The sequence below is a fragment of the Nycticebus coucang genome, chromosome 9, assembly GCF_027406575.1.
Source record: "Nycticebus coucang isolate mNycCou1 chromosome 9, mNycCou1.pri, whole genome shotgun sequence".
Taxonomy (NCBI): Eukaryota; Metazoa; Chordata; class Mammalia; order Primates; family Lorisidae; genus Nycticebus; species Nycticebus coucang.
In genome coordinates, this window is record NC_069788.1 from 8,774,438 (window position 1) to 8,799,481 (window position 25,044).

The 25,044-nt window shown below is 38.1% G+C and overlaps 1 protein-coding gene across 5 annotated transcripts in view; it reads right to left on the reverse strand.

Moving 5' to 3' along the window:
• Positions 1-25,044, reverse strand: part of MYO6 (myosin VI) — a 156,932-nt gene that overhangs the window by 65,281 nt on the left and 66,607 nt on the right. For all 5 annotated transcript variants that reach the window (XM_053601870.1, XM_053601869.1, XM_053601868.1 and 2 more), the window contains exons 4-11: positions 21,504-21,577; positions 18,516-18,645; positions 16,203-16,308; positions 13,944-13,999; positions 10,128-10,225; positions 9,436-9,600; positions 4,465-4,545; positions 613-793 (exon numbers count right to left, since the gene is read on the reverse strand). In XM_053601870.1, the coding sequence (XP_053457845.1) occupies positions 613-793; positions 4,465-4,545; positions 9,436-9,600; positions 10,128-10,225; positions 13,944-13,999; positions 16,203-16,308; positions 18,516-18,645; positions 21,504-21,577 (891 nt within the window). The remainder of the gene's footprint in view (positions 1-612; positions 794-4,464; positions 4,546-9,435; positions 9,601-10,127; positions 10,226-13,943; positions 14,000-16,202; positions 16,309-18,515; positions 18,646-21,503; positions 21,578-25,044) is intronic.

Genomic DNA, 25,044 nt, shown 5'->3' on the forward strand with positions numbered 1-25,044 from the left:
TGAGCCCATGGGCCATACGCCGTCTACCAGTCCTAGATTCCTTGATCAAATTTAGAATTACGCAAAGTCTTACTGCTTATGTACAGATTGAGACACTAGATCTGAAAAGTTGCTGTCATCGGTCATTTAAATACTCTTCAATTTGCATAAAAATAAAAATTTTGATTTATTTTCATTTCTCACGAATAAAGTGTATTGGCTTTTATATATTAAATTTCCCTAATTAATTGATCTAAGTTTAGAACCATGAATCTGAGAAATTTCAAAAACAGTTTAATTGATGACAAAGAATTAATCTGCTCACCTGTCAGAAAAGTATAACATCAGCTGGAAAATTTAACAAAATATGACACCAGTAGTCAGTTACTTAACCTTCAAAAGTGGAAGGTTTATTCCTCACCAGTATCAATGATGTGTTTGAAACAGAGCTCATAATGACTGATTATGAAGCATCCTTCATTTGGGAGATTCACCTGTAACGCAGTATATCCTAGAAATTTCTAAAAATTGTTAACAAACCTGTACGTGAACAGATTCAATTTTCATATGACAAAGAAAAGAAATTCTATCTAATTTTATCCATCTAAAAAAAAAAAAAAAAAAAAAAACCACCTGAAGTGCTGCCGGCTTCCTCAAAATCAATATTTCCAAGGTGCAGGACACCAGCTACCACCCGGAAGAGATCAAGCTTTTCTTCATCATCCAAACCAATCTTCCTCATGGCTGTGCACATTCTGATAAAATCTCCATGGTCATCTAACAGAGGATCTTTCAAGGAACCTGCCTTAAGATACTATAAAGCAAAAAGACATCAATTATCTGATCTTTACATTATTCAAGCAGACTAAAACGATACCAGGCCCATTAATGCACTATATAACATGCAAAAATAAAATCTGTCAGTGGAAAACTTCGGCATTCTAACAACCACAAACTGAATGACTAGGTAAAGAGTATACAGGATGCCTCTATACTATTTCTTACAACTACATGTGAACCTACAATTATCTCAATAAAATTTTCAATTAAAAGAATGAAGCTAGATGATTTTCAATTAGAACACAATTTTCCTTGTAAAGCATTTTAATGCTAGAATATTAGATAAGGATATAGGGCGGCACCTGTGGCTCAAGGAGTAGGGCGCTGGTCCCATATGCCAGAGGTGGCAGGTTTAAACCCAGCCCTGGCCAAAAACCACAAAAAAAAAAAAAAAAAAAGGATATAAACTGAGAAGGGAATATCAGTAGTTGAGATAAACTGACATCCTTAGATCAAAAAGAACTGAGGTAGTGATGATTATGTTAATCTGATTTAATTATGCCACAATGAATACATATACCAAAATATTACATTGTTCCCCAGTGAGTTGTATAAATACATATAATTTTTATTTGTTAATTAAAAATAAAGACAAAAACATATGAATTGTAATAAAAAATTAAATCTAACCACTAGCATGATACTTCTTTAGGTTAACTATCAATTTCACCAAAATTAAACAGCAGTAAATAGTGGACAGGCTGAGACAATTGTCATAGCCTGAGAATTATTTTTTTAACCTTTCTATATATATATATATATATATATATATATATACACACACATTTGAGCTAAAGTATATTAGTAGGCATCATGCTCTCTCTTAAGAACTCAGGTAATGACTTAAAATGTTTCCCAAAAAATGAAGAAAAATGTGTTTCCCTTCCTAAGTGAACTTGCACCTACAGTATTCATTTGTTAGAACCGAAAACAAACCCTGTAAAAGAAGAATAAAATCAAGCCTGCAGAAATTAGGAGAAACACAAAAGTTACTGGTCACAGAAAGATCAAACTAGAAATTTTCCAGAACCTGAGCATGAAGAAGTAAAATTAAAATTAGGCAGCAGAGCATCAGCTGCTCACTAAAGATACCTCTACAAGATGGTTTTTCTTCCAGTAAAAAAGAAAGGCTTTCCAGCTACAATTGCCTTTCCACAAAATTCTTGAAAATGCTTGGTCATGTGTATGCAAAAATTTCTGGAAAATGTCTAGATAATGAAATTCAATTTTATTCTTAAAAGAAGCAAAGGAAACAATCACATGCAGCAAAACTTAACAGAAAACACCAACCATGCGGGATTTTTAGTCTTTCATTTGAATGCTTGATTCACTAAAAAACTGTTAACTAATCAAAAGTTCATGAACATATTTGCTATAGAGCAGACTAAAAATACTGCATTCTTCTAAAAATTACACACAGATTAAAGACAATCAAATGGAATTAGGCAAAGGGTTTAGTCAAAATGATCACCTCATCCTCCTGATAAAGAAGACATAAAAAGTAAGTTAAACATATTAATCCACCGTTCACTTACACAAACACACACATACACTCCCTCCCAACCATGCGAGTAAGATTCTGGACAAAGTACACAGACTCTGAATCAGAAAGAATACACTTCTCTTCTGTGGAGGGTACATGCTGCTCTTTGGAGTAAACTCCAGTTTCCTTTAATCTCTACTCAGTTTTTTCTATGCCAAAAGATCAGATTTATATTCTTTTTTTCCTCCTTTAGGATAGCAACATCCCACTAGGAAGTATCTCCAGTATCTTAAGAAAAAGAATACAACTTCTATTTTTTAGCATCTTGGAAAAATATAGTTTCAGCCAGACAAAGGAAGAGACCATGAATATTTATGTTGCTTCTTAAAGGTCCAACCAGGACTACAGCATGACATTTATGATTTATGATTCGGAAATCTGTGTCTAAAATTACACTTAGAATGTCAAATTAAACAAAAATTAACTATAGGTTCATCTGCTTAGAATTTGAAATAATGGAAATTTTTATTTGCTTCCTGTTCTTTTATATGAATATATTAAAGACATAATTCATCTCACCCATCTTAACGGGAGTCAAAATTATCTAGCTCTTAATGTAGGAGCATTAAAACCTGAGCCCAAGGAACATATTCTTCTTAGTAAAGTATCTCAAGAATGGAAGAAAAAGTATCCAATGTACTCAGCCCTGCTATGAAACTAATTTATGGCTTTCACATGAAAGCTATAACCCAGTTATAACCCAAGAACAGCGGGGAGGGGGAAAGGGAGGGGAGGGAGGGGCGAGTTAAGCAGAGGGAGGGTGATTGGTGGGATTACACCTGCGGTGCATCTTACAAGGGTATATGCGAAACTTAGTAAATGTAGAATGTAAATGTCTTAACACAATAACTAAGAAAATGCCAGGAAGGCTATGTTAACCAGTGTGATGAAAATGTGTCAGATGGTCTATAAAACCAGTGTATGGTGCCCCATGATCGCATTAATGTACACAGCTATGATTTAATAAAAATAAATAAATAATAAAAAATAAATAGAAAAAAAACCTGAGCCCAATGTAAGTCTTTGTTTAATGAAACACTTGACATAAATCTTTTAATAAAATTAACAAAAGCAATATTAACTAGCCCCTATCATTAATCTTTATTTAGTAGTTCATAATTTAAGCATCTAACATAAACACAACTTAGTGTAACTTATTAAGTATCCACATAAAAATTTATAAGGGTTATAAAATTTTAGATTAAGGATCTAGTGTTTTAAAAATAATACTTAATGGGGGGCGGCACCTGTGGCTCAAGGAGTAGGGCACCGGTCCCATATGCCGGAGGTGGCGGGTTCAAACCCAGCCCCGGCCAAAAAAAAAACCACAAAAAAAAAAAAAAAAAAGTCTACTGGAATTTTGGATAGTGGGGGGGTGGGGGGAATAATAATACTTAATGGGACAATTATATCCAATTACTCTTGGAAATATAATTTAAGGAGCTCAATATACAAAACTTTTCATAACACATGATAGTAATACGATATTTGAAACAGAAATACAATAATACATTAGCATCCTTTCACAAGAATGCCTCTGTGTGTTGTCCAACCCGTGGCTCATGGGCAACATGCACATTATTTGAGGCCCGTCTTCCTTATCCGTGGTGTTGGATGTCACAAAACATATGCGCAGAGCTTTTCTTTTGCTCATCCGCTCTCATTAGTGTTTATTTAATGCATGGCCCAAGACAACTCTTATTCCTTCAATGTGTGGCCCAAAAAAGGTTGGACACCCCTGGTTACTTCAGCCTTGAAGGAAACAGTAAATTATAAAAGACATATACTTAATCCCAAATGGGTAATCTGAGAGCACATTTTAAAAATGCTGCAAGAATAACTCAAGTCAGTTTAATACCTTCCTACCTGGAAAAAGAACAAAGGGAGAGTGTACCGTGGAGGCTACCAAGGAGGAGGAGACCCTGCTGCTTCTGCAGACGCAGAGACAAGCACGAAGCATCGCACTGAGAGAAAGACTCGACCTGAGCATTAAGATACAAGCCTTATAGCAAGAAATCTTACTTGGGCTCCAAAATAAAAATATATCTTTCAGCATGATTTGTTTTCCATTAAAAATTTTAAGGAAAAAAATGTTACTGTACCTCAGGACTTTTGCGGTTCTGTAAAATCTGCTTGTCGGTTTCTTTGTTAGCAAAGTATCTAGTGCAGCCTCGGTTTAAATACTATGACAAAAACATTTAAAATCTAATTAACATACATGATCTACAGAGAAATAATACAGAAGAAAATATAACTTATCAAACAGTGCTAACTGTAAAGAATTTCTAAACATAAATGCTGTTTCATCTCTGAATTAAAACAATATTTCTATATTTAATAGGCATTTTATTCCTACTAATCAAACCAGGAATATTCAAAATCCTAATGATTAAAATAAAAATCAATACCATAAAGATTTCCTACTTTTTAAAGGGCAACAAGGGTGGTGCCTGTGGCCCAGTGAGTAGGGCACTGGCCCCATATACCAAGGGTGGCAGGTTAGAACCCGGCCCCTGCCAAATTGCAACAAAATAGCCGGGCATTGCGGGGGCACCTGTAGTCCCAGCTACTCCAGAGGCTGAGGCAAGAGAATTACCGAAGCCCAAGAGCTGGAGGTTGCTGTGAGCTGTGACGCCATAGCACTCTACTGAATGCGACAAAGTAAAAACTCTGCCTCTAAAAAAAAATAATAATGGCTCAGTGCCTGTGGCTCAAGCAGCTAAAGTGCCAGCCACATACACCTGAGCTGGCGGGATAAAATCCAGCCCAGGCCTGCCAAACAACAATGACAGCTGCAACCAAAAAACAGCCAGGCATTGTGGCAGACGCCTGTAGTCCCAGCTACTTGGGAGGCTGAGGCAAGAGAATCTTGAGCCCAGGAGTTGGAGGTTGCTGTGAGCTGTGATGCCACAGCACTCTACTGAGGGTGACAGCTTCAGGCTCTGTCTCAAAATAATAATAATAATAATAATAATAAATAAAGGGCAATAATTTTACATCTTCTCAGTATCACATATCTTTTTTAAAAGATAATCTATAAAATAAGTGCTAGAGATAATGAAAACTTACTTCCTAGTTAATATGTCGTGTCTCAAATAAGGACTCACACTGTGGTTTAATACTTCCAGTAACGTGAATTTTAAATTCTGAATAATTAAGAAACATTATATTTGATTTTCTTGATTTCTGATGTTTAGAGTCACTTTTTCAAAACACACCTTTCACATTTACTGACAGTTAACAATGATTATACAGAAATTACAATACCTACTTGTAAATCAAATAATTTAAGCTTTGCCTATCTCAATCATTTACTTTGCATCCCAGAGACTTCTAAAAACTGAATGTTTTCAAAACACAGAAGAAGGGAAGTACTTTAGAAGAAATTAGTATATTGGTCTCAAGAAGAATCTATTCCCCACATTCAGGAAGAAGTCAGCAAGTACATGGAGAACAGGATGGAAAATTTTTTAAACATCCAGCTTCTTTTAAATCCGGTCACCATGACTCCATTGTATTGTGCCATGAATTCCAAAGTTAAATATAGTATGTCACAGACACACACACACACGCACACACATATATATACTGAGAAAAAAAAGTATAGTAAATTGAATGATTAAGGGATAAATTAACATTTTAGATAATCAATGCATCCATCATTCCCCCTCCATTATAAGGAAATACTAAAATACAATAAAACTAGAAAATTATATGCATAGAGGTTTTTCTTCTACCCTACAATATTTGAGGAAAAACAAAAGAAAAATGGAAAGGGATAATGCTGGTAAGCATTTTCAATTGACTGTTTCAGAAACGAGCTCTTTTCTTAGTAGAATAAGAGGCACTTAACATACAGAGCCAGAACAAACACTTTCTTTACTACCAAGTGTTTTATCTCCCTACTGGCAACGTTTTGTCAAATACTTAGTGTTTGGACAGCTGGACTTAATATTTTCTTTTTCTTTTTTCAGACAGTCTCATTATATCACTTTCACTGAGTGCTATAGCATCACAGCTCAGAGCAACCTCAAACTCTTGGGTTTAAGCGATTCTCTTGCCTCAGCCTCCCGAGTAGCTGGGACTATGGGCGCCCACCACAGCACCCAGCTATTTTTTCTTACAGCTGTCATTGTTGTTCAGCAGGCCCGGGCAGGGTTTGAACCCACCCTGGTGTATGTGGCTGGCACCGTAATCACTGAGCTATGGGCACCCAGCCTGCTGGACTTAATATTAAAAGCTAGAAAAGATACTGGTTTCTCCCAACTTTTATCTCTCTAGAACACTGTCACTCTTCCCGCTGTCCATTCTCTTTCTATACACATTTTCTTTATATTGTGTGACCCTTACAAGACTATTACAAATATTTTCATAAACCACAGGCAAAAAAAACGTGTGAAAGGTTTAAATAGTGCTACCATTTTAAACTTTTATTCTCTAAAGTGCATGTGTTAATTAACATGTTTCAAACAGCGATACCTGCATAATTATTACATACTAATTTGTATAAAGTAGTATCCAAAAAAAGCAAGCAATTTTAGAGTTTTCAACCCACCGTAGAGTTCTCCTTTCTTTTTTTGTTGGTTTTTTTTTTGGTTTTAGACAAAGGAATTTATTTCCTCACAATTCTGTTTTGTTTTGTTTTTAATTTCAGGTTAATACGAGGGCAATTCTCCTTTGTTTTTATAATCTGCTCTATGAGTCACAACTAAACTACTGGAAAATCTGAGAAAATTAACCAATAATCTTTCAGATTACTTTGAGGCAGACTTACCTGGGGAAAGGGGCAGAGGAGTGTCTCTGTGTGTGTGTGTGCGCGCCTATGTGTGTGCGCGCCTGTGTGTGTGCGCGCACGCACATCTGAGAGGAATATGCAATGGACGGCAGATGCATATGAGACTGTTTCCCTACTGCCCCTCATAACCACCAGAAAGACTCTCCAGTGAGAAAGGAAATCACGCCTTCTGGTTCAGAGGAGAGGCAGGAAACCCGCTGACCTGGTAAGTATCAGGAGCTGCCCTTTCAGGATGCTGCCATTGTGCCAGGAAAGGGTATGTCTCCAAGACTCCAAGTGGAAAGAAATGCTAGATTCATACCAGAATAGTCACATCCCCTTACCATCAACTAACTGTCAACAAAGTCACATCCTCATTGTTACATTTCATATGACTCATAATAATTCGTATCCCCTTCCTAAAAACCATAACAGAGAAATGCCTCTTCTACCTTCATGAAGACAATATGGGCAACTCATTTCAAATTCCAATTAATTTGGAGAGTTCTAGAGGAGGCTGGACATTTTAGAAGTATATAAATAGATTTAGAAAGTATTTTCAGATTATGACATTTTAAAATCTCCAAATACACATTCAAAGAAACTGCTTGAAGTAAAAGAAAAGCTATCTGCAAAATCAAATGTGCAGAGAGAGAGAAAGAGAGGGAGACAGAGCACTGAGAAATACGTATGTTGTGATTCTCAAATGGAAGATTTAAGCCCAAGGAGGACTGTTGGAATCACCTGGTGAATATTACATGACCCACATTCCCATACCCAGCACAGGGACACTATTTTTTGCTGGGAACTTATAAATTACATAACCACCCACAGTGGCCACTTGTTGGAGCTCTATGACCTCGGCTTGGGATCCTCAGCTCTCCCTGTGCTGCTCTCACAACCCCAACTTCACTTCCTTTCCCGGGCACATCTTCACCTGCTCATCCCCATCCACTCCAGTTTGGACCCTGCACCTACTTGACTGTATTATGCCAACACCCTGCATAATCTCATCTCTTCACTTCTAATGTTTTAACTCTCGCCAGAGGGCTGGCTCCTCCCAAATCCGTACCCCGGCATACTGCAAGGCAGTTATCTTCAGGTTGGTCCACTCAACTATCTTCTGAACATTTATTTCCCTTAGATAATACACAGGCTCAAAACTGAACTTCTCCTATATTCCACAAACCTTACATCTTGTCCCAGCAATGGTATTTACATCCACCCAGCTACCCGAGTCAAATTTTTGAAAATTATTCTAGATTCTTCTTTCTCCCTACAATATTTAGTGTCTGAGTCCCACTACTTTTATCTCCTAATATTTCACACATCCCCTTCTCTGTAACTCGGCCATCACTAATCATAAACAGGCACTTTACTAACACTTAACTTCAACTAAAGCTGTAGGTTCCCAACCAGTCAACCCTTCATTTTGACTTTTATCCATCCCCCTCCACCCCTCCCACAGCTATTCTCCATATAGAAGCCAAAGCAAAGCACTGATCTGATCCCTGTATCTAACTCCCTCTGCTTCTCAATAGCCCCTCAGAGAAGGTACCAAACTCCCCAGCCTCATCTCCCTCCACTTCCTGACTTGCCCTTTAAGGTGTTTCTTGCCTTTTTTCTTTATTTTACTGCAAATACCAGGAATGCCCTTTGCATCTTTGCCGAGTTAACACTTGAAACTCCTTCAGGATTCTGATCAAGCAATCAGTTCCTCCACTAAACCTTTCTAAAACCCTGGGCCGCAATGTTCTACACACATCTCCTTCTTATCATGGTACATGTCAGTCAGACTCGTGTGTGTGTGTGTGTGTGTGTGTGTGTGTGTCTGTCTGTGTCTCCCACAACATTCTAAGTCGCTCAGGAGCAGGGACTGTCCTCATTACCTTTTTAATGCTGGCACAATGCCTCATACCCGATCAGCAAGCAATAAATATTTGTTGCTGAATAAAGAAACACAATCATGGACATTTTACTAATATTAATTCAGTGGTCAAACTTTTTTACAGAGAAGTCGATAATACATTAAAAGCTAATATGACAGAATTATTACAGATTTCTAATTGATCTCTGAGGCTTAACAACTATCCTTGTACTATCTCCTTATGCACTCCCTCACACAGTACTGTATTATAGACTCAACCGTAAACCTTAATAGAGATTTCCTCAGTATGGCAGCCATGCCAACATGTTACACTGGATATAATGCAAGGTATATACACATTCCCTAAAATTCTACAATGAAAGCCAATTCAATTTGCAAAAATTGTATACAATTTCTTTTGTTCCAACCTACCCGAAAATTATCTGGGGAGCTCAAATGAAGTTTTTCCCTAATATCTTCAGAAGCACCAGCACATAACCTATAAAAGATATGATAATTCCTTTCTTCTTTGCCTTGAACACAAATCCTAGATTTCTCCAGAAGATAATGTGAAACAAATCCTCCAACAACTGAACTCTAGAAAACAAAAAGAAGAGAAATTATGTTTGCATTTAAAGTCTTGAAGTATAACTTACTAATATTAAATTATGTACCTTTTCTAATAAACACTTATCAAAGAGGTTATAATACTCATCAAATAAAGAGGGGAAAGTAGATAATTATATGTAAGCTTACAGCACTTATAGAGGTCAACCTCCATCTGAAACATCCTCATAAGTCTCTACCTAGATCCTGCGAAGGTTTGAGCCCCTATAGAATCAGAATGACCTTGCACGGTGCCTTAACATCAGTGCTAGAATATCTTACAAGACCAGGTGTTAATTAATGCTCAATGCTGAAGTCAAATCCACAGTTTGTGTAATAAATTGTAGGGGAGCTTTTGGCTGTCATAGGAAACATGTATATATTCTCCTAACCATCTAAGTAACAAAAACATAAAGGCATTTACCTTAAGTTCAAGTACAGCATCAGTTCTATCAAGACCCTTGTATTTTTCACAAACACTCTCCACACCTATCATCCCAAAACTCACTCTCACGTACCTTTTCATTGAAATGTATTTCTACAAATTTTCCAAATCGACTGCTATTATTGTTACGAACAGTTTTTGCATTTCCAAAGGCTTCTAAGAGTGGGTTAGCTATTGAGAAATAAAAATATTCCATCAAAAAATTAGCATGAACGAAAATTATAAAATAGTACTTATGGTATATCCCCATTTGTTAATACATATATATGACTAAAAATGTTATAAAAAATAACATGAAAGAATTCACATGTAATGTCAAATTCCAGAAATATTTATTACCCACTATGTTCAGGCACTATTCAAGTACAGAAAATGAGAAATTACTCAAAATATATTAAAAACATACAAATGTTATGAGAAAGACTAAATTTTAAGAAGTCACTAAGTCATGAAATATATAACTCAACTTTAAAAATTACTCCCTAAGGGCGGCGCCTGTGGCTCAAGTAGTAGGGCACCAGCCCATATACCGGAGGTGGTGGGTTCAAACCCAGCCCTGGCCAAAAACTGCAACAACAACAAAAAAAAATTACTCCCAACATTTTAAGCTTTTAACAAATATATAAGCCCTACAAGAGTACTCAGTAAAACAGATAAAACTATAAACATCTTATGTCAAAATAAAGGCAAAAAAGTTATTACTTGCCTAAAACATTTTGTGTATTAACATAATCTCCAGATTTAACATTTTTACATGCACATTCAGTGAAATTTAACAAATTAAAAGTTTTTTTTTTTTTTTAGACAGAGTCTTATTATGTCGCCCTTGGTAGAGTGCCATAGCATCAGGGCTCACAGCAACCTCCAACTCATGGGCTTAAGTGATTCTCTTGCTTTAGCCTCCCAAGTAGCTGGGACTACAGGCGTCCCACCACAACACCTGGCTATTTTTTTTTGGTGCTGTTGTCATTGTTGTTTAGCTGGCCCAACCCGGGTTTGAACCCGCCAGCCTCGGTGTATGTGGCCGGCAACCTACCCACTGAGCTATGGGCACCACCAAATTAAAAGTTTTATAGAAATGCCTAAGAAAGGCTTTTATTTTATACTCTCATTCTCTCTCTCTCTCTCACACACACACACACACACATACATTTACCAGGACTGGCTAAGGATTACCAGAGTCTATTCTTTTTCCATTTAAAAAAAAATAATTTATTGGGGTGGGGCCTTGGTGTATGCCACGCCTTTTGAGGGCAAGACACAATTGTAAGAGGGACTTTACCTAACAAATGCGATCAGTGTAACCTGGTTTCTTGTACTCGAATCCCCCACAATAAAAAAATTAAAAAATATAATAATAATTTATTGATACATAACAATTGCAAACATTTATGGGATACACGTTTTGTTATACACACAGAACATGTAATGACCAAGTCAGAGCATTTATCATTTCTGTGTTGAAAACACTTCAAGTCCTCACTTGTAGCTGTTTTAAAACATATAATATATGCTCAAGGAGTAGGGCGCTGGTTCCATATGCTGGAGGTGGTGGGTTCAAAGCCAGCCCCGGCCGAAAACCACAAAAACATACAATATAGTGTTGATAACCACAGTAACTCTACTCTACTATCAAATACCAGAACTTATTCCTTCTAACTATACACATTTGTACTGATTAACTAATCTTTCTTTAACCCTCCCACCACCTGCTCCCCCAATACACACACACACATCTTTCCCAAGTTCTGGTAACTATCATTCTACAGAATCTGTTCCTGTACTCACCAGAGTCTCCATTATATGTATGAGAAGAGTATGTTAATCTTACATGCTCTCCATCAACAACCTCAAATTGCTTCACAAAGTTTGTTAGAGTATTCATGAAGCCTTTCGAATCCATTTTTCTTATTCTAACTAGAGGAGAAAGTTAACCTTGTCTCCAAACCCTTTTAAAGATCATTCCTCAGACGTTTCACTTGCCAAAATGAATAAGAAATTATTAAAACCAAAAGAAATGTTAGCATATATTCTCCCCTTTTCAGATGGGCAGGAAAACTGAGGTCAACAAGGTCAACTGACTCAGAAAGCCATATGACCGGCTGTTGACAAAAGGGGACTCAGTAACAGGCAGAAAGAACACACTACCTTACTGAAGGCCCATTAGTTTGTGCTGATGAATTTATTATAAATGAAATACTGCAAAAGAGTTTAAGAACTTCTCCATCAGAAAACCATATTAATGTTATTAATCTTATGTGTATACTCATTCCAAAATCAACAACCAAATTTCCATTAAAGACGGTATCAAAAGATTCTGTCACTTTTTTGTTACTTCTGCTATTGTCCGTTAGGGGCTACAGAAACGTACTTCCCAACTTTCCCCAACACTCACATATTACATGCTGCACAGCACGTTACCATGGAAGAAACTGGGCTGATGTCCAACTCACAAGCCAGTCTGTACCTCAAGTAAGCAAGTCAGAATACTAATGAGTCTCTTCTTGAGTTAACCCATAATTTGTTCTTTTTTCTGAACTTATTCAATTTTTAAGGATGATTCCTTCACTAATGTAAGTTTGCCTTACTATGAATAAAGCATTAGCTATGAGATCCTCATAACTGAGTGCATTGTAAAATCGCAGTGAGAACTGTAAATAAAACTAGAAAATTCTTCATATTAAAAAACACGAAAAAATTTATTGACATGTAAGTAAAATATTAGAGATGGATGTAGATTCATCTACATATATATTTTACAGCTGTGGAAAACACACAACTGTAATGTGTGATCCTGTAAAATGCATGAAAAAATCCCCTAATACATTTTTATTCAAATAAATTGTTTTAAAATGTCTAAAGTTTAAAATATGCATTTAGTATGGCACGGGGTTCATAGGCCTGTTCCACAAATGATGAGCTATACCATCTTCAGCAAGTTACTGAGACTCTGATCACCATTTCAGTTTTTCTTCTTTAAAGTGGGGACAAAATAATACCTACTTCATTCTTGAATATTAAAATTACAGATAATTCTTGTATCACATGAATGTTAGTATCACACCATTACTAAAACACTTACTGAGTACCTAGTGGGGGGAAGTGAGGAAGGGAGGAGAGAGTGTCCAGAGCAGCCTAGAACAGCTCAGAGAACTCCACGGAGACCAGCGTGATTACAGCGGAAGGAGTCGGAAGAGACAGACAGAAGAGGCAGGATGGGTCACACAGCACTTTAGATGAAGTCACACTTTTGGGGCATTATGTTGAGAACAATATGAGGCCATCAAAAGATTTAAGGCAAAAGTGTTCAATCCAACCTCCACGCAGAGATTGGATTAAGGAGAAGGGTGTGAGTGAGTGGGAGCTTATACTGCAGAAGGAGGGGTGCAGCTTCCACGTCATGGGAGCCTAGACCAGCACTCTCCAGACTGAGGCACAGGAGACTTTCTAGGGTTGTATCCAAGAAGGGAAAGCTTAAGGAAATCCATTCACACACTCTTGTCTTCCAAGTAAACTCTCTCATTAAAATGATTTCTCCAAAAGAAGGACCTTAATACCAAACAACCCTTCCTCCTCTTCCCTTCTTTGCAAAACACAAAGTCCACAAAATAAACCGAAGGTCGGTAAGCTGCCTGTATTCCCTTCATTCATTCAAGGGAATTTACGCCACATGTCAGGTACAATCCCTGCCTTCTCGGCACTCCCACGGGGAGGGGTGGGAGAGGGACCACAGACATTAGATCCATGAGAAGATGGTATATCCGAGCAAAGGTTTCTGGAGACAGGAGAGTCTTTTGCATGTTTGAGAGAACATTCCAGACCACTGAACAGATTCTTAAAAGTTAACTTCAGAACACTCCTGACAATCAAAAATAAAAGTTAACAATACCTTCAACAATTCTATCATCGATATCTTGACCTGTTCCATAGGATTCAGTCAGGTATCTATTTAAAATATAAAGTAAAAAAATGTGGATGACAATAATATTGTATACGGTGTAATTTTAATATTACTTAACACACGGAAAACTGAAACCTAGATCATCATTAGAACAGTTTGTTGAAAAATTACAAATTTATGTTTAAATAAAACTATTTTGTGATACCTTTTAAAATTTATTTAAAATTCTACTGAATTGCCTCTAACATTTAAGTCAACATCATTTTTTAAAACTATTTTTGGAAATATTCTGATTTTAACCAACTATGTGGCTTTAAACATATCACACATATATAAAAGTACGGGACTAATGAGTATATTCATTTAACTATATGAGAGTCTAAGGCCTTTTGTGATATACTATTAATTCAATCTTTATGGCTACAGAAAATAAAGCAATTTGCCAACAAACAGCTGGAAAGTTATCATACTTCGCATTGTTACACTGAAAGATAAAACACAACAGAACAACTATTTCCCTGGCACATTTCAAAGCAAAAAATAAACTTTGACTTACAAAATAAATCTATATTATTACGTTTACAGTTTAACTTTTTGTTCATTTTCATATATTAACCACAGACTCATGACAGGACTATTATTAATACACAAAGGAGAGAAAGAACAAGAAACTGAGCCACTCAGAAGTCCACGAGCACTGGAAAGTATTCATTAACCAGAATACCACACAGGGTGGACATCAAGGTCACGTGCAATTTAAAATAGTTTAACATGGCAAACTGCACACGAACTTTCTGTCCACCCCATGTATAACAGCCCTTAACAAACTCTTCAACTGTTTTTTCTTTTTTAGAAACAGGGTCTCGCTCTTGTCACACAGGCTGGAGTGCAGCGGCATGACCATGGCTCTCTGCAGCCTTCAACTCCTGCTCTCAAGCAATCTTCCTGCCTCAGGCCCTGAGCAGCTGGGATTGCAGGTGCCCACCACAAAGCCCAGCTCATTTTTTAATTTTTTTGGTGGGTTCGGGGTCTTGCTTCGTTTCTCACACTAGCCTTGAGCTTTTGGCCTCAACCTGCCCAAAGCACTTCAACTGGTTTTAAATAAATAACTCCAAAAGGCATACATATTTACATAATAAACAGCAAAACTGCAAAAATGGTCTGAACACAGGGCAATCAACTAAGAACTTTGATATAATAGGAATGTCACTGGCAAATGTGCTGGTCCTAGCAGGAGCTTAGCAGCTAGACTTCACCTCCCTGGGTGTGTAAATTAGAAGCACTAAACTATAATGAGTGCTATGGTTCCTTCCAGCTGTAAAATTCTATGATTCTAAACAAAATGTAGAATTTAATTTAGTGGCAGTGAAGGGGATATTTCACCGTGTGGAGTGTAGAAATAAGGCAGACAAACTATCGTAAGTTTCAGGTAAAAAATGGCCTCACAACCAAACCAACAGCAGAAACATGGAGAATAGAATGCAGATGTTGGATTTCGAAGGAACATGCCTAGATTTTCCTCTGGCCAACCAGTACTGGTGTCCTCCAGGATCCTTGTGTGACTAACGTGTCAGAGCCGACTTACAAAAATCTGTGGATCAGCTTTGAGATACATGCCTGTATCTTAAGGGTGTAGCGCCCACATCATTCCAAACTAAGTGTGGAAGGCGTTAAAGTGTGGAAGTGCTAAGGCGATAAAAGTCAACCTGTTCAAATTCTCGAAGAAACATTGCACACCCATGCTCACAGCAGCAGTATTTATTGATACAATAGCCAAGAGGTAAAAACAACCCAAGAGTCCATCAACTAATGCCTGGAATAACAGAGTGTGGCATATACCTGTAATGGAATAGTATTCAGCCTTAAAAAGGAAGGAAATTCCGGCACACACTACAACATAGATAAATCTTGAGCCTGACGAAATAAGCCAGTCAGGGAAAGACAAATACGGGGTGATTCCACCTATATGAAGTATCCAAAATAGTGAAATCCACGGCAACAGACAGCAGAATGGTGGTTGTTGGCGGGGGTGGGGGGGAGGCGCACAGAGATCAGCTGCCGCCCGGGGCAGGTTTTAGTTCTGCACAAAGATAAGCTCTGGAGTTGTCTGCACAGCAACATGAGCATACTGAACACTGCAAAACTGCACACTTAGAAATGGCTGAGTTGAAAAACCTAACATCATGCATTTTTTAACCAAAAAAAAATCAATCTGTTCAAAATATGTCATGTTAGCTGGATACTCACCTTAGAACAAATTTTGTATTTTCTGTTTTACCAGCTCCTGACTCTCCGGATACAATGATAGACTGACTCATCTTGAGCACCTTCATGTCTCGAAAAGCCTTATCAGCTACAGTCAAAATACCAAGTCAGTGATGAATACATTAAATATAATAGTTACTAAATGATAGTTCACTTTGGAAGCCCTTGCTCTTAAAAATATAAATGTATGTTTATAGTTAATAAAATTTTTAAATGAAATCACTCAGAAGTGTTCAAAACATCTTGAAAAATATTTACTCTCAATGTTCTATGTCCTTACCCTTTAGGTAAGTAATATAAAATCCAGTGAACAAACAACAAATGAAATCTGTGGTGGAGCGTCTCCATAATTATGAGTTGTAGCTCAGCTCTCCCTAATACCAAAGCAGATCTGCAGAGGGATAAAAAATGCTCACTATGCGTAACTAATGAAGTCCCAAGTGAAAAGCAAGAAATAACAAGTTCCCAATTAAGAAATCTGGCTAGCAAAAATTCTGGAGGAAAAAAACATAATTGCAAAATAAATCCAAGGGGTTGTTTTTCCTGTAATACTATTAAATTTAAACATCTTGCAGAATCTATCAGCATTTCAAAGATGGGGAAAATTAACTACTTCAGATTTCCTAGATTTGCCATTGGTTATACATATAAGTTGTTTTTTTTGTTTGTTTGTTTGTTTGTTTGTTCGTTTGTTTTTGAGACAGAGTCTCACTTAGTCGCCCTCGGTAGAGTTCTGTGGCCTCGTAGCTCATGCAACCTCAAACTTGTGGACTCAAGAGATCCTCTTGCCTCAGACTTCCAGGTAGTTGGGACTGTAGGTACCCACCACAGTACCTGGCTCTTTTTTAAGTGACAGGGTCTTGCTCTTGCTTTTGCTCAGGCTGATCTCTAACCCCTGAGCTCAGGCAATCCCCCCTCCCTCAGCCTCCCAGAGTGCTGGGATTACAGGTGTGAGCCACCATGCCTGGCCCTTATACATATAATTTTTAACTAACTTCATTACACTCCAACAATTTAGGGTATAAAATATCCTAAATTTTAAGACTACAGAGAATAAGTTGAAAATAATTTTATGGTGGTAAAGCAGTCTCAAAACAATCTTAATTCAAAATTAGTGCCTGACCAATTTGGCTTCTAAAGGACTATTTCTCATCTCAGACCACATGCTACCCACACCCATGAAGAAGGCTTTCCCTCTGAGAAGGGAGTGCAAATCATATGCAAGGGCATAGACATCCCTTAACCCTTTGTCCAATTTATCAGCAACCTGTTCCACCCCCTTTTATAAAATCATTCCAAACATTTTTTTAATCAATAAAAGGTTAAAACTAAAGCTGACTTATTTACATTTCAAATATACTGCTTCTCTCCTGGGATAAGCTTTCTCACATTCAGGTTCTAAGGATTGGGCACCATTTTGCAGGCTGATACAAAACATACTGATGCCCATCAGAGCTTCTTACAACCAAAATTAAATTTTTGTGGCCCTGGATATGGCTGACATATTCACTCTGCCTGGTAGTACCAGCATGTAGGGCAACCAAATCTGGGAGTGAAGCCGGGCTAGGCCAAAACATGAGCATGGCAGGAAAGCCCAAAGGGAAACAGACCACACTGCAAACCAGCACAAAAACCCATCATTTAGCTACTGGTTACATCTGGGTGCAAAGGGCAGCTGCCACCGCTGCACTCATGGGGGGAAGGGCAATTTCTACTTCTGATTGAAAACTCCATCTCTCTGCCTTGGAGCTGCACAGCTTCAAGATGAGAGACAGGTGAGAAAGGCATAAACACAACTACTGTCTTCCAGGAAGACTCTCCAGCAGGATGAAGCACATGCCAACCAGTCTCTCAGTTTTATAAAGCCTGGATGCAAGGTGACGCCTGCTCCTGCAGCTCAGATCCCGCCCAGGTCACATGCTCACAGAGGATGCGCTGATGGGCAGGTAAAGTCAGGGCCTTCCAACCGGGAAGAGGGCAACTTTAAGGTGAGGCTCGCCATGCTGAAGGGTCAGTAAGCACCAGTGGGTCAGCTTGTATAAGTCCTACTTTCAAGTGGGCAAATATGTCTGAGAGAACATAGGTGTTGAACAAAGCTCATGATGAATCACTGTCCCATGAGCTGGCTGCAAAAGTATGTTTCCCTGCCCTGTGTGAAACGCCTACTGTACCCAGGATGCACACACATCAATCCAAATATACCTTCAATTCATGCTATTTTTCATTAACCCAGAAGAAAAACTAAGTAAATTTGTACACAATACAAGGAAAGAATTAAAACACAACTAAACTTACCAATGGCAAAGACATGAGGTGGCCTTGTCCCAAGTGATTTTCCTTGATATGACTTTATTGTTTCTGAGGAATATATTTTAGGTATGTCAAAATATGGGTTCACTGCAATCAGAATGTTGGCGACATATGTCTACATAAGGAAAGAGTAAACATAACACTGTCCAATTACTACTTTCATTTAAAGATAAATAAGGCTTACGGGAGAGAGAAATAAAATACAGCAAAGTTTAATTCTCTAAATAACCAGGATTACCAGACTGGCCCTAAATATTCCCTGGTCTCTATAGGGAACTGTCCTCTACCTCTTGAATATCTGTATCTTCTCATCCACGGGCACCTGAAACTCAGCATATCCAAAGCCAAGATTACTTCTTCCCACCTAGCTCTGCCTCCAAGAAAATATTTCTCGCCCACATGCTGCCCCAGGTGTGAGGCATCACAGAGACCTCTGCCCACTCAGGCTGCTTCTGCTGACTCTGCTTACTAAATCTACTCCCCTCCTTCTATCCGACACCTGAATTTTAGTCATCTCCGTTCCTCCCATACTTTATTCACCCTGCTAGCAAAGAGTTTAATATTGCTTGTGGGACCCTCTGGGCCCATCCCCTGATAGCACTGAATGCCAAGGGCTGATTTAGCTCTGAGGTGACCATGAGGTCCCAGATTTCTGCAAAACAACATATGCTAACCATTGCCTAGAACAGGCATCCTCAAACTTTTTAAACAGGGGGCCAATTCACTGTCCCATAGATGGCTGGAGGGCCGGATTATAGTTTAAAAAAAAAAAACTATGAACAAATTCCTTTGCACACTGCACATATCTTATTTTGTTTTTTTTTTTATTTGTTTGTTTTTTCATATCTTATTTTGAAGTAAAAAACAAAACGGGAACAAATAACAATTCACACCACTTCATGTGGTCTGCGGGCCACAGTTTGAGGACCCCTGGCCTAGAACATGGGTTCTAGGCATGTGGGTTAAATATTTAATGAACAACTTAAGGTCGCTTTTAAGTTTGGAATTCCGCACACTTAAGATGCTCAACGTGAGTCAGCTGAGTGAATTTTGCTTCTAAATATATTTCTACTCAAGAATAGACATTTAAACCTAAATATACCTTTTATTGAGTTAATTTTTTTTTTTAAATCAAGGGAAAAAGTAAAGTCTTTCATATTTTATACAACCAGAAAATGGCAAGTAACCTCCTTTGGAGTAGACTTGATGAGTTCTATTTCCCAGCTGTCACTCCTTGGACAGATGGCAGAGACTAAATGTAATTTAGTCAGAATTAAGTAAGTACAATTAGGCAAACTGATAGTGATATAGAAGATTAAGACTGTCATTTGATCTAGTAAGTGTCAAAGAAACCATATGTTTTCTTCGTTCAAAAATAATGAAGAGTCCCAGCTTTATAACAGAGAACTAAAGTAGAGTAATTTATCCCTAGCCAACAAGAATCTACAACTAGGTCTTTTTAGAATAAAACCTCACACATGTTCAATGAATAATTATAATTAAAACATACTAGTTAAGCATCTTCTGAATGATTTAGTATAAACCCTCACTATTAACATTGAAAACACTGTTTCATTTTTTAACATCTACATTTTTAAAATAGGATAATTAAATTATAATTATAACATACTAGTTAAGCATCATCTGGATGACTTAGTGTAAACCCTGACTATTTACATTGAACATACTGTGTTTCTTCAGCCTAAATGCCCACCAACCCAGGAATGGATTAACAAACTGTGGTATATGTATACCATGGAATACTATTCAGCTATTAAAAAAAATGGAGACTTTACATCCTTCCTATTAACCTGGATGGAAGTGGAAGACATTATTCTTAGTAAAGCATCACAAGAATGGAGAAGCATGAATCCTATGTACTCAATTTTGATATGAGGACAATTAATGACAATTAAGGTTATGCGGGGGGGGGGGAGGAAAAGCAGAAAGAGGGAAGGAGGGAGGGGGGTGGGGCCTTGGTGTGTGTCACACTTTGTGGGGGCAAGACATGATTGCAAGAGGGACTTTGCCTAACAATTGCAATCAATGTAACCTGGCTTATTGTACCCTCAATGAATCCCCAACAATAAAAAAAAAAAAAAAAAAAAAAGAAAATACTGTGTTTCTTTCTTTTTTTTTTTTTTTTTGGTGACAGAGCCTCAAGCTGTCGCCCTGGGTAGAGTGCTGTAGCATCTCAGCTCACAGCAACCTCCAGCTCCTGGACTTAAGTGATTCTCTTGCCTCAGTCTCCCAAGTAGCTGGAACTACAGGCACCTGCTACAATGCCCAGCTTTTTTTTTTTTTTTTTGGTTGTAGTTGTCGTCATTTGGCAGCCTGGGCTGAATTAGAACCCACCAGCTCCAGTGTATGTGGCTGGCACCTTAGCCGCTTGAGCTATAGGCGCCAAGCCCTGTGTTTCATTTTTTAATATCTAGATTTTTAAAATGGGATAAATAGGGTTTAATAAATACTGTAACTCTTTAGGCTTCTTGATCAGCATTTCTGTGTTGATTCTTCCTCAGATACAGCCTTCTGTTCTAATTTACATTTTTCCTCACATAAATTTTTAACTTCAACATACATTTCTTACAGGTTGCCTTACATTCTCTACATAACAACATGGAAAGTGAATTAATTAAACAGACCTAAGACATACACCAAACTAAGAAAAAAATCAAAACTCAAAATCACAGTTCTTTTTAAATACTCGAATTGGATATTTTTAAGTATAAAAGATAATCGATGATGCTCTGAATTCATTTAACTTCAATAATATTTATTAAGTACCTATTTTGTACCAGGCTTCTTGTTAGCCCTGGAGTTAGAGCAGTAAATTAGAAAAACCCTTGTCATCAGGAAACTCACAGTCTATTCAACAAACTCAGATCAGGCATAATTTTCTGACAGAAAATTTCAAGCTTGACAAAATCAAACCATATCATGTAAAATTCAAACCATAAGTAAAATACTTACATAAATTCTGTCTTTACTATATCGAACTTTGATATTATGAAGAAGTGTGGCTTCATTTAAATACATTAATGAACCTAAAACATAAAATTTGTAAATCATTAGGTAATTGAAGAAAAAAGTAAAAGAAAATAATACTATCTTAATCTGAATCAGTTTGATCTAACCTAAAATTCACCTATTAGGTTAGATTTAATTCCATCTTTTTAAACTCTCAGAGGATGATTTAAAATGCGTCTAAGTTACATTACATATTACTGTGGTATTTTAAATAATGAATTTCCAACTAGGAGAATAAGTGAGTACCAGTTACTACCCATTGATGAGGGTTAGTTAAGAAGTCAAGTAAAATTCAAGTGGAAAGAAAGCACTACTTAATACACTTCTGATATAACAGTGATGAAACAACTCCAGTTTGATGCTTATAATTTTATAGATAAAACCCCAAAGATAAAATTTAGAATGGAGATAGAGCATCAGGTCATTCAGTCAGTCCCTCACAACTGACATTATGAAACAAATATTAGAGAAATGATGCCTTAACCCCGGACACGAAGCTAATTAATGGCAGAATCAGAATAGGTATCTTGTTTTTCTGATGTCTGTTCTACGAAGCTGACAGAGTTGACTCCCAGTCTACTGTCCAACCCTCCAATCCTCTGAGCTGCACTCCGGCCTGGAGTTGCAGGACACAAAGACCACTCCTGACCGGACAGTGTTATCAGCCACCCAAATCGCAAACCTCAGTCAGCACCAGAAATGTCTCCTCCCTCCCAGTTTCCAAGCATTTATGACATGTTGAAAGGTACAGTCTAGCGCCAAACTCAGCGTCGACACTCAGACATCAGTATGGTCTGAATCTCTGCACGGCTCTCTGTTCTTTCCCTGTCTACTGCTCCAAACCCCACTGAGGTCTCATTTCCTCTTATTTACCTATTGCCCGAGCCCCTCTCCTCTCTAATCCATACTGCTCAGGACATGAAAAACTACAGCCCTAATTAAATCTCTCTCCTCCTCAGGAAAACATCAGCGGGTCTCTCTCCACGGTCTATGCCCACAGTTAAGCCTGATCAAGGCTCTTACTAAACCTCCATTCATAACCTTCTCATATAATTTTCCACAACTCACTTTAATATGGTCAGACTTGTAGGAAAACTAAACTACTTATCAAACCCAGGTATCATGTGTGTGTTGGCTACCACCTGGAATATCCTTGTAGGGGTCAAAAATCTACTTGTCCTTTAAGGTCAAGTTCAAAGATTATTTCACAGTCGACACTTCCCCATTCTCACCACCAACACCAAAACTACTCTTCTCCCGACTCTGTTGATTTGCTTCCCACATTCTGCCAGTATGATGCTGATGCTTACACATCTGGTTTTGGCTGCTAAACCAGATTTGTGAGGGCAGGACACTGCCTGCTTCATTTGTTTGACGCCTCACTGACGTCACACACTTGCCCCCACTGCATGTGTGCCTAAAACACAACTGGATGCTGGACCAGCTCTGTCAAACAAGAGCCTCTGTTACACCAACCTCCACAAAGGCTGCCCGAGCTCACGGCACTCATGTTATGCAGCCGGTTCACTTTCCAAGGACGCACGCCTCACTGCCTTCTACTGCTACTCAGAGTGGACTAGAAGAAAGCGAGGAGTGAGTGAAGACTCCTCACAGCTTTCTTGACTTGAGGAAGGATTTGGAGCAGGTCAGGCAGCACTGGGGTATCTGCTTTGGGAATTTGGTCACCTACATTTCAACAGCTCTGCTATTCTTCTACCGTCCTCTTGCAGGAGCCTGGTCAGCCTGCGGCTCTCTAACCAAAGCAATCTGTTGAACCACTCTCTCTCACCTGCCTCCGAGATACCTGGTTGGTGGTTCTATCTCTGCTTTCTCTAAGAACTCCTAATCCTACAGTGCACCCAGGAAAGCTAATCGTAATGTACTGATCAAAGGCTTGGTCTCCTTTTCCTACCTCCCGCCACGCTCACCACCTGCCTTCTCAGAGATGCTTCTCTGGTAAAATATCTCCCAATACCAACGAAAATTTGGACAGGAAGGTCTTTCTCTTAAATCATGCTACTCAGACTATTCCATATTCATGAGGTTATGAAAAAGGAAAAACAGGGAAATAGCTGCAACCCTTGGTTTGCTGAAATGAAAGTAAGTCTTAACTGCCTTGCACCTCCCTAAAGGTGTGACCTAGGAATGTTCACACGGGTCTCAGAAACGGCTTTCCTGCTCCACCTAGTAACTCCTTCCTACTGCACTCCCCTGGCAGTCACCCTGGGATGACTTGTTTGACTATTTGCTCGCAAGCTTTCTTCTGAACTGTTTACCTTTTATGCCTCATTATTCCACAGATTTAACTACTCTCAAAAGAACGTTAAATTTTTTTTCTTTTTGAGACAGAGTCTCACATTGTTGCCCTGGGTAGAGTGCTGAGGCGTCACAGCTCAAACAACCTCAAACTCTTGGGTTTAAACAATGCTCTTGCCTCAGCCTCCCAAGCAGCTGGGACTACAGGCGGCCACCACACGCCTGGCTGTTTTTAAAGACGAGGTCTTGCTCTGGTTCAGGCTGGTCTCCAACCCAGGAGCTCAGGCAATGCACCCACCTCGGCCTCCCACAGTGCTAGGATTATAGGCATGAGCCAGACCCAGATAAGAACATTAAAATTTTAAAGACAATTATTAAAATAAGACATAATAAAAGAACATACACAATTTGTTTCTTTATAAACATGGTGGTCTAATAAATAAATATGTAACAAACATATGGAAAAGTTGCCTAGATATAACTTCATTTTACAATTTAAGGATCTAAATAAGGAGTTATCCGAGCATTTAGGATCTTGCTTAATTATTATAGCTTCTGTTCCCTTAAAGAGAAAAAGAACCCACAAACTTCAATACAGAAGTCAATCAATTCTACATTTATATCTCATTACTGAAAATGAGACTGAACAAGGCAACTTTTAGGATTCTAATTTTATAGAATCCTTTTTTTATATACTCAACATCTAACAGGTAATAACTCATGAAGAATACTTTATTCTATGTAAGTAATTGTAGCTTAAAATTGGCATAAAATGCTATTATTTTCCCTTTCATTAGTGACTTCACATCCCTGAATTATTTTCTGGTACTGATGACCAACAGTCAAATGAAAAAGTAAAATTAACATAGTAATCTCTACATATAAAATTCTTCATATAGAAAACTTAGAGCTAAAAGTAGATAATGAATTTTGCTACACTGTTAGGGCACTATCAGAAGACATCTGCCTCTGTTTCAACAGAACCTTTACCACATACTTCTGAGCACTTGGACATCAGTCATTTAATCATCGCATTGTTACGATAATACAGAGAAAAATATCTCGGAAGTATGTATGTGAGACCCTAAAAAGCACTGCCACGTACCACTGGCAGAGGGCAGTAGTGAGGGGAGTGTGGCAGCCCCAGGCAAAAGAATGAAGTGATGGAACCTGTTCAGCCGGAAAACCTACATCCTTTATTCAGCTTTCAAAGACACGGTAATGGCAG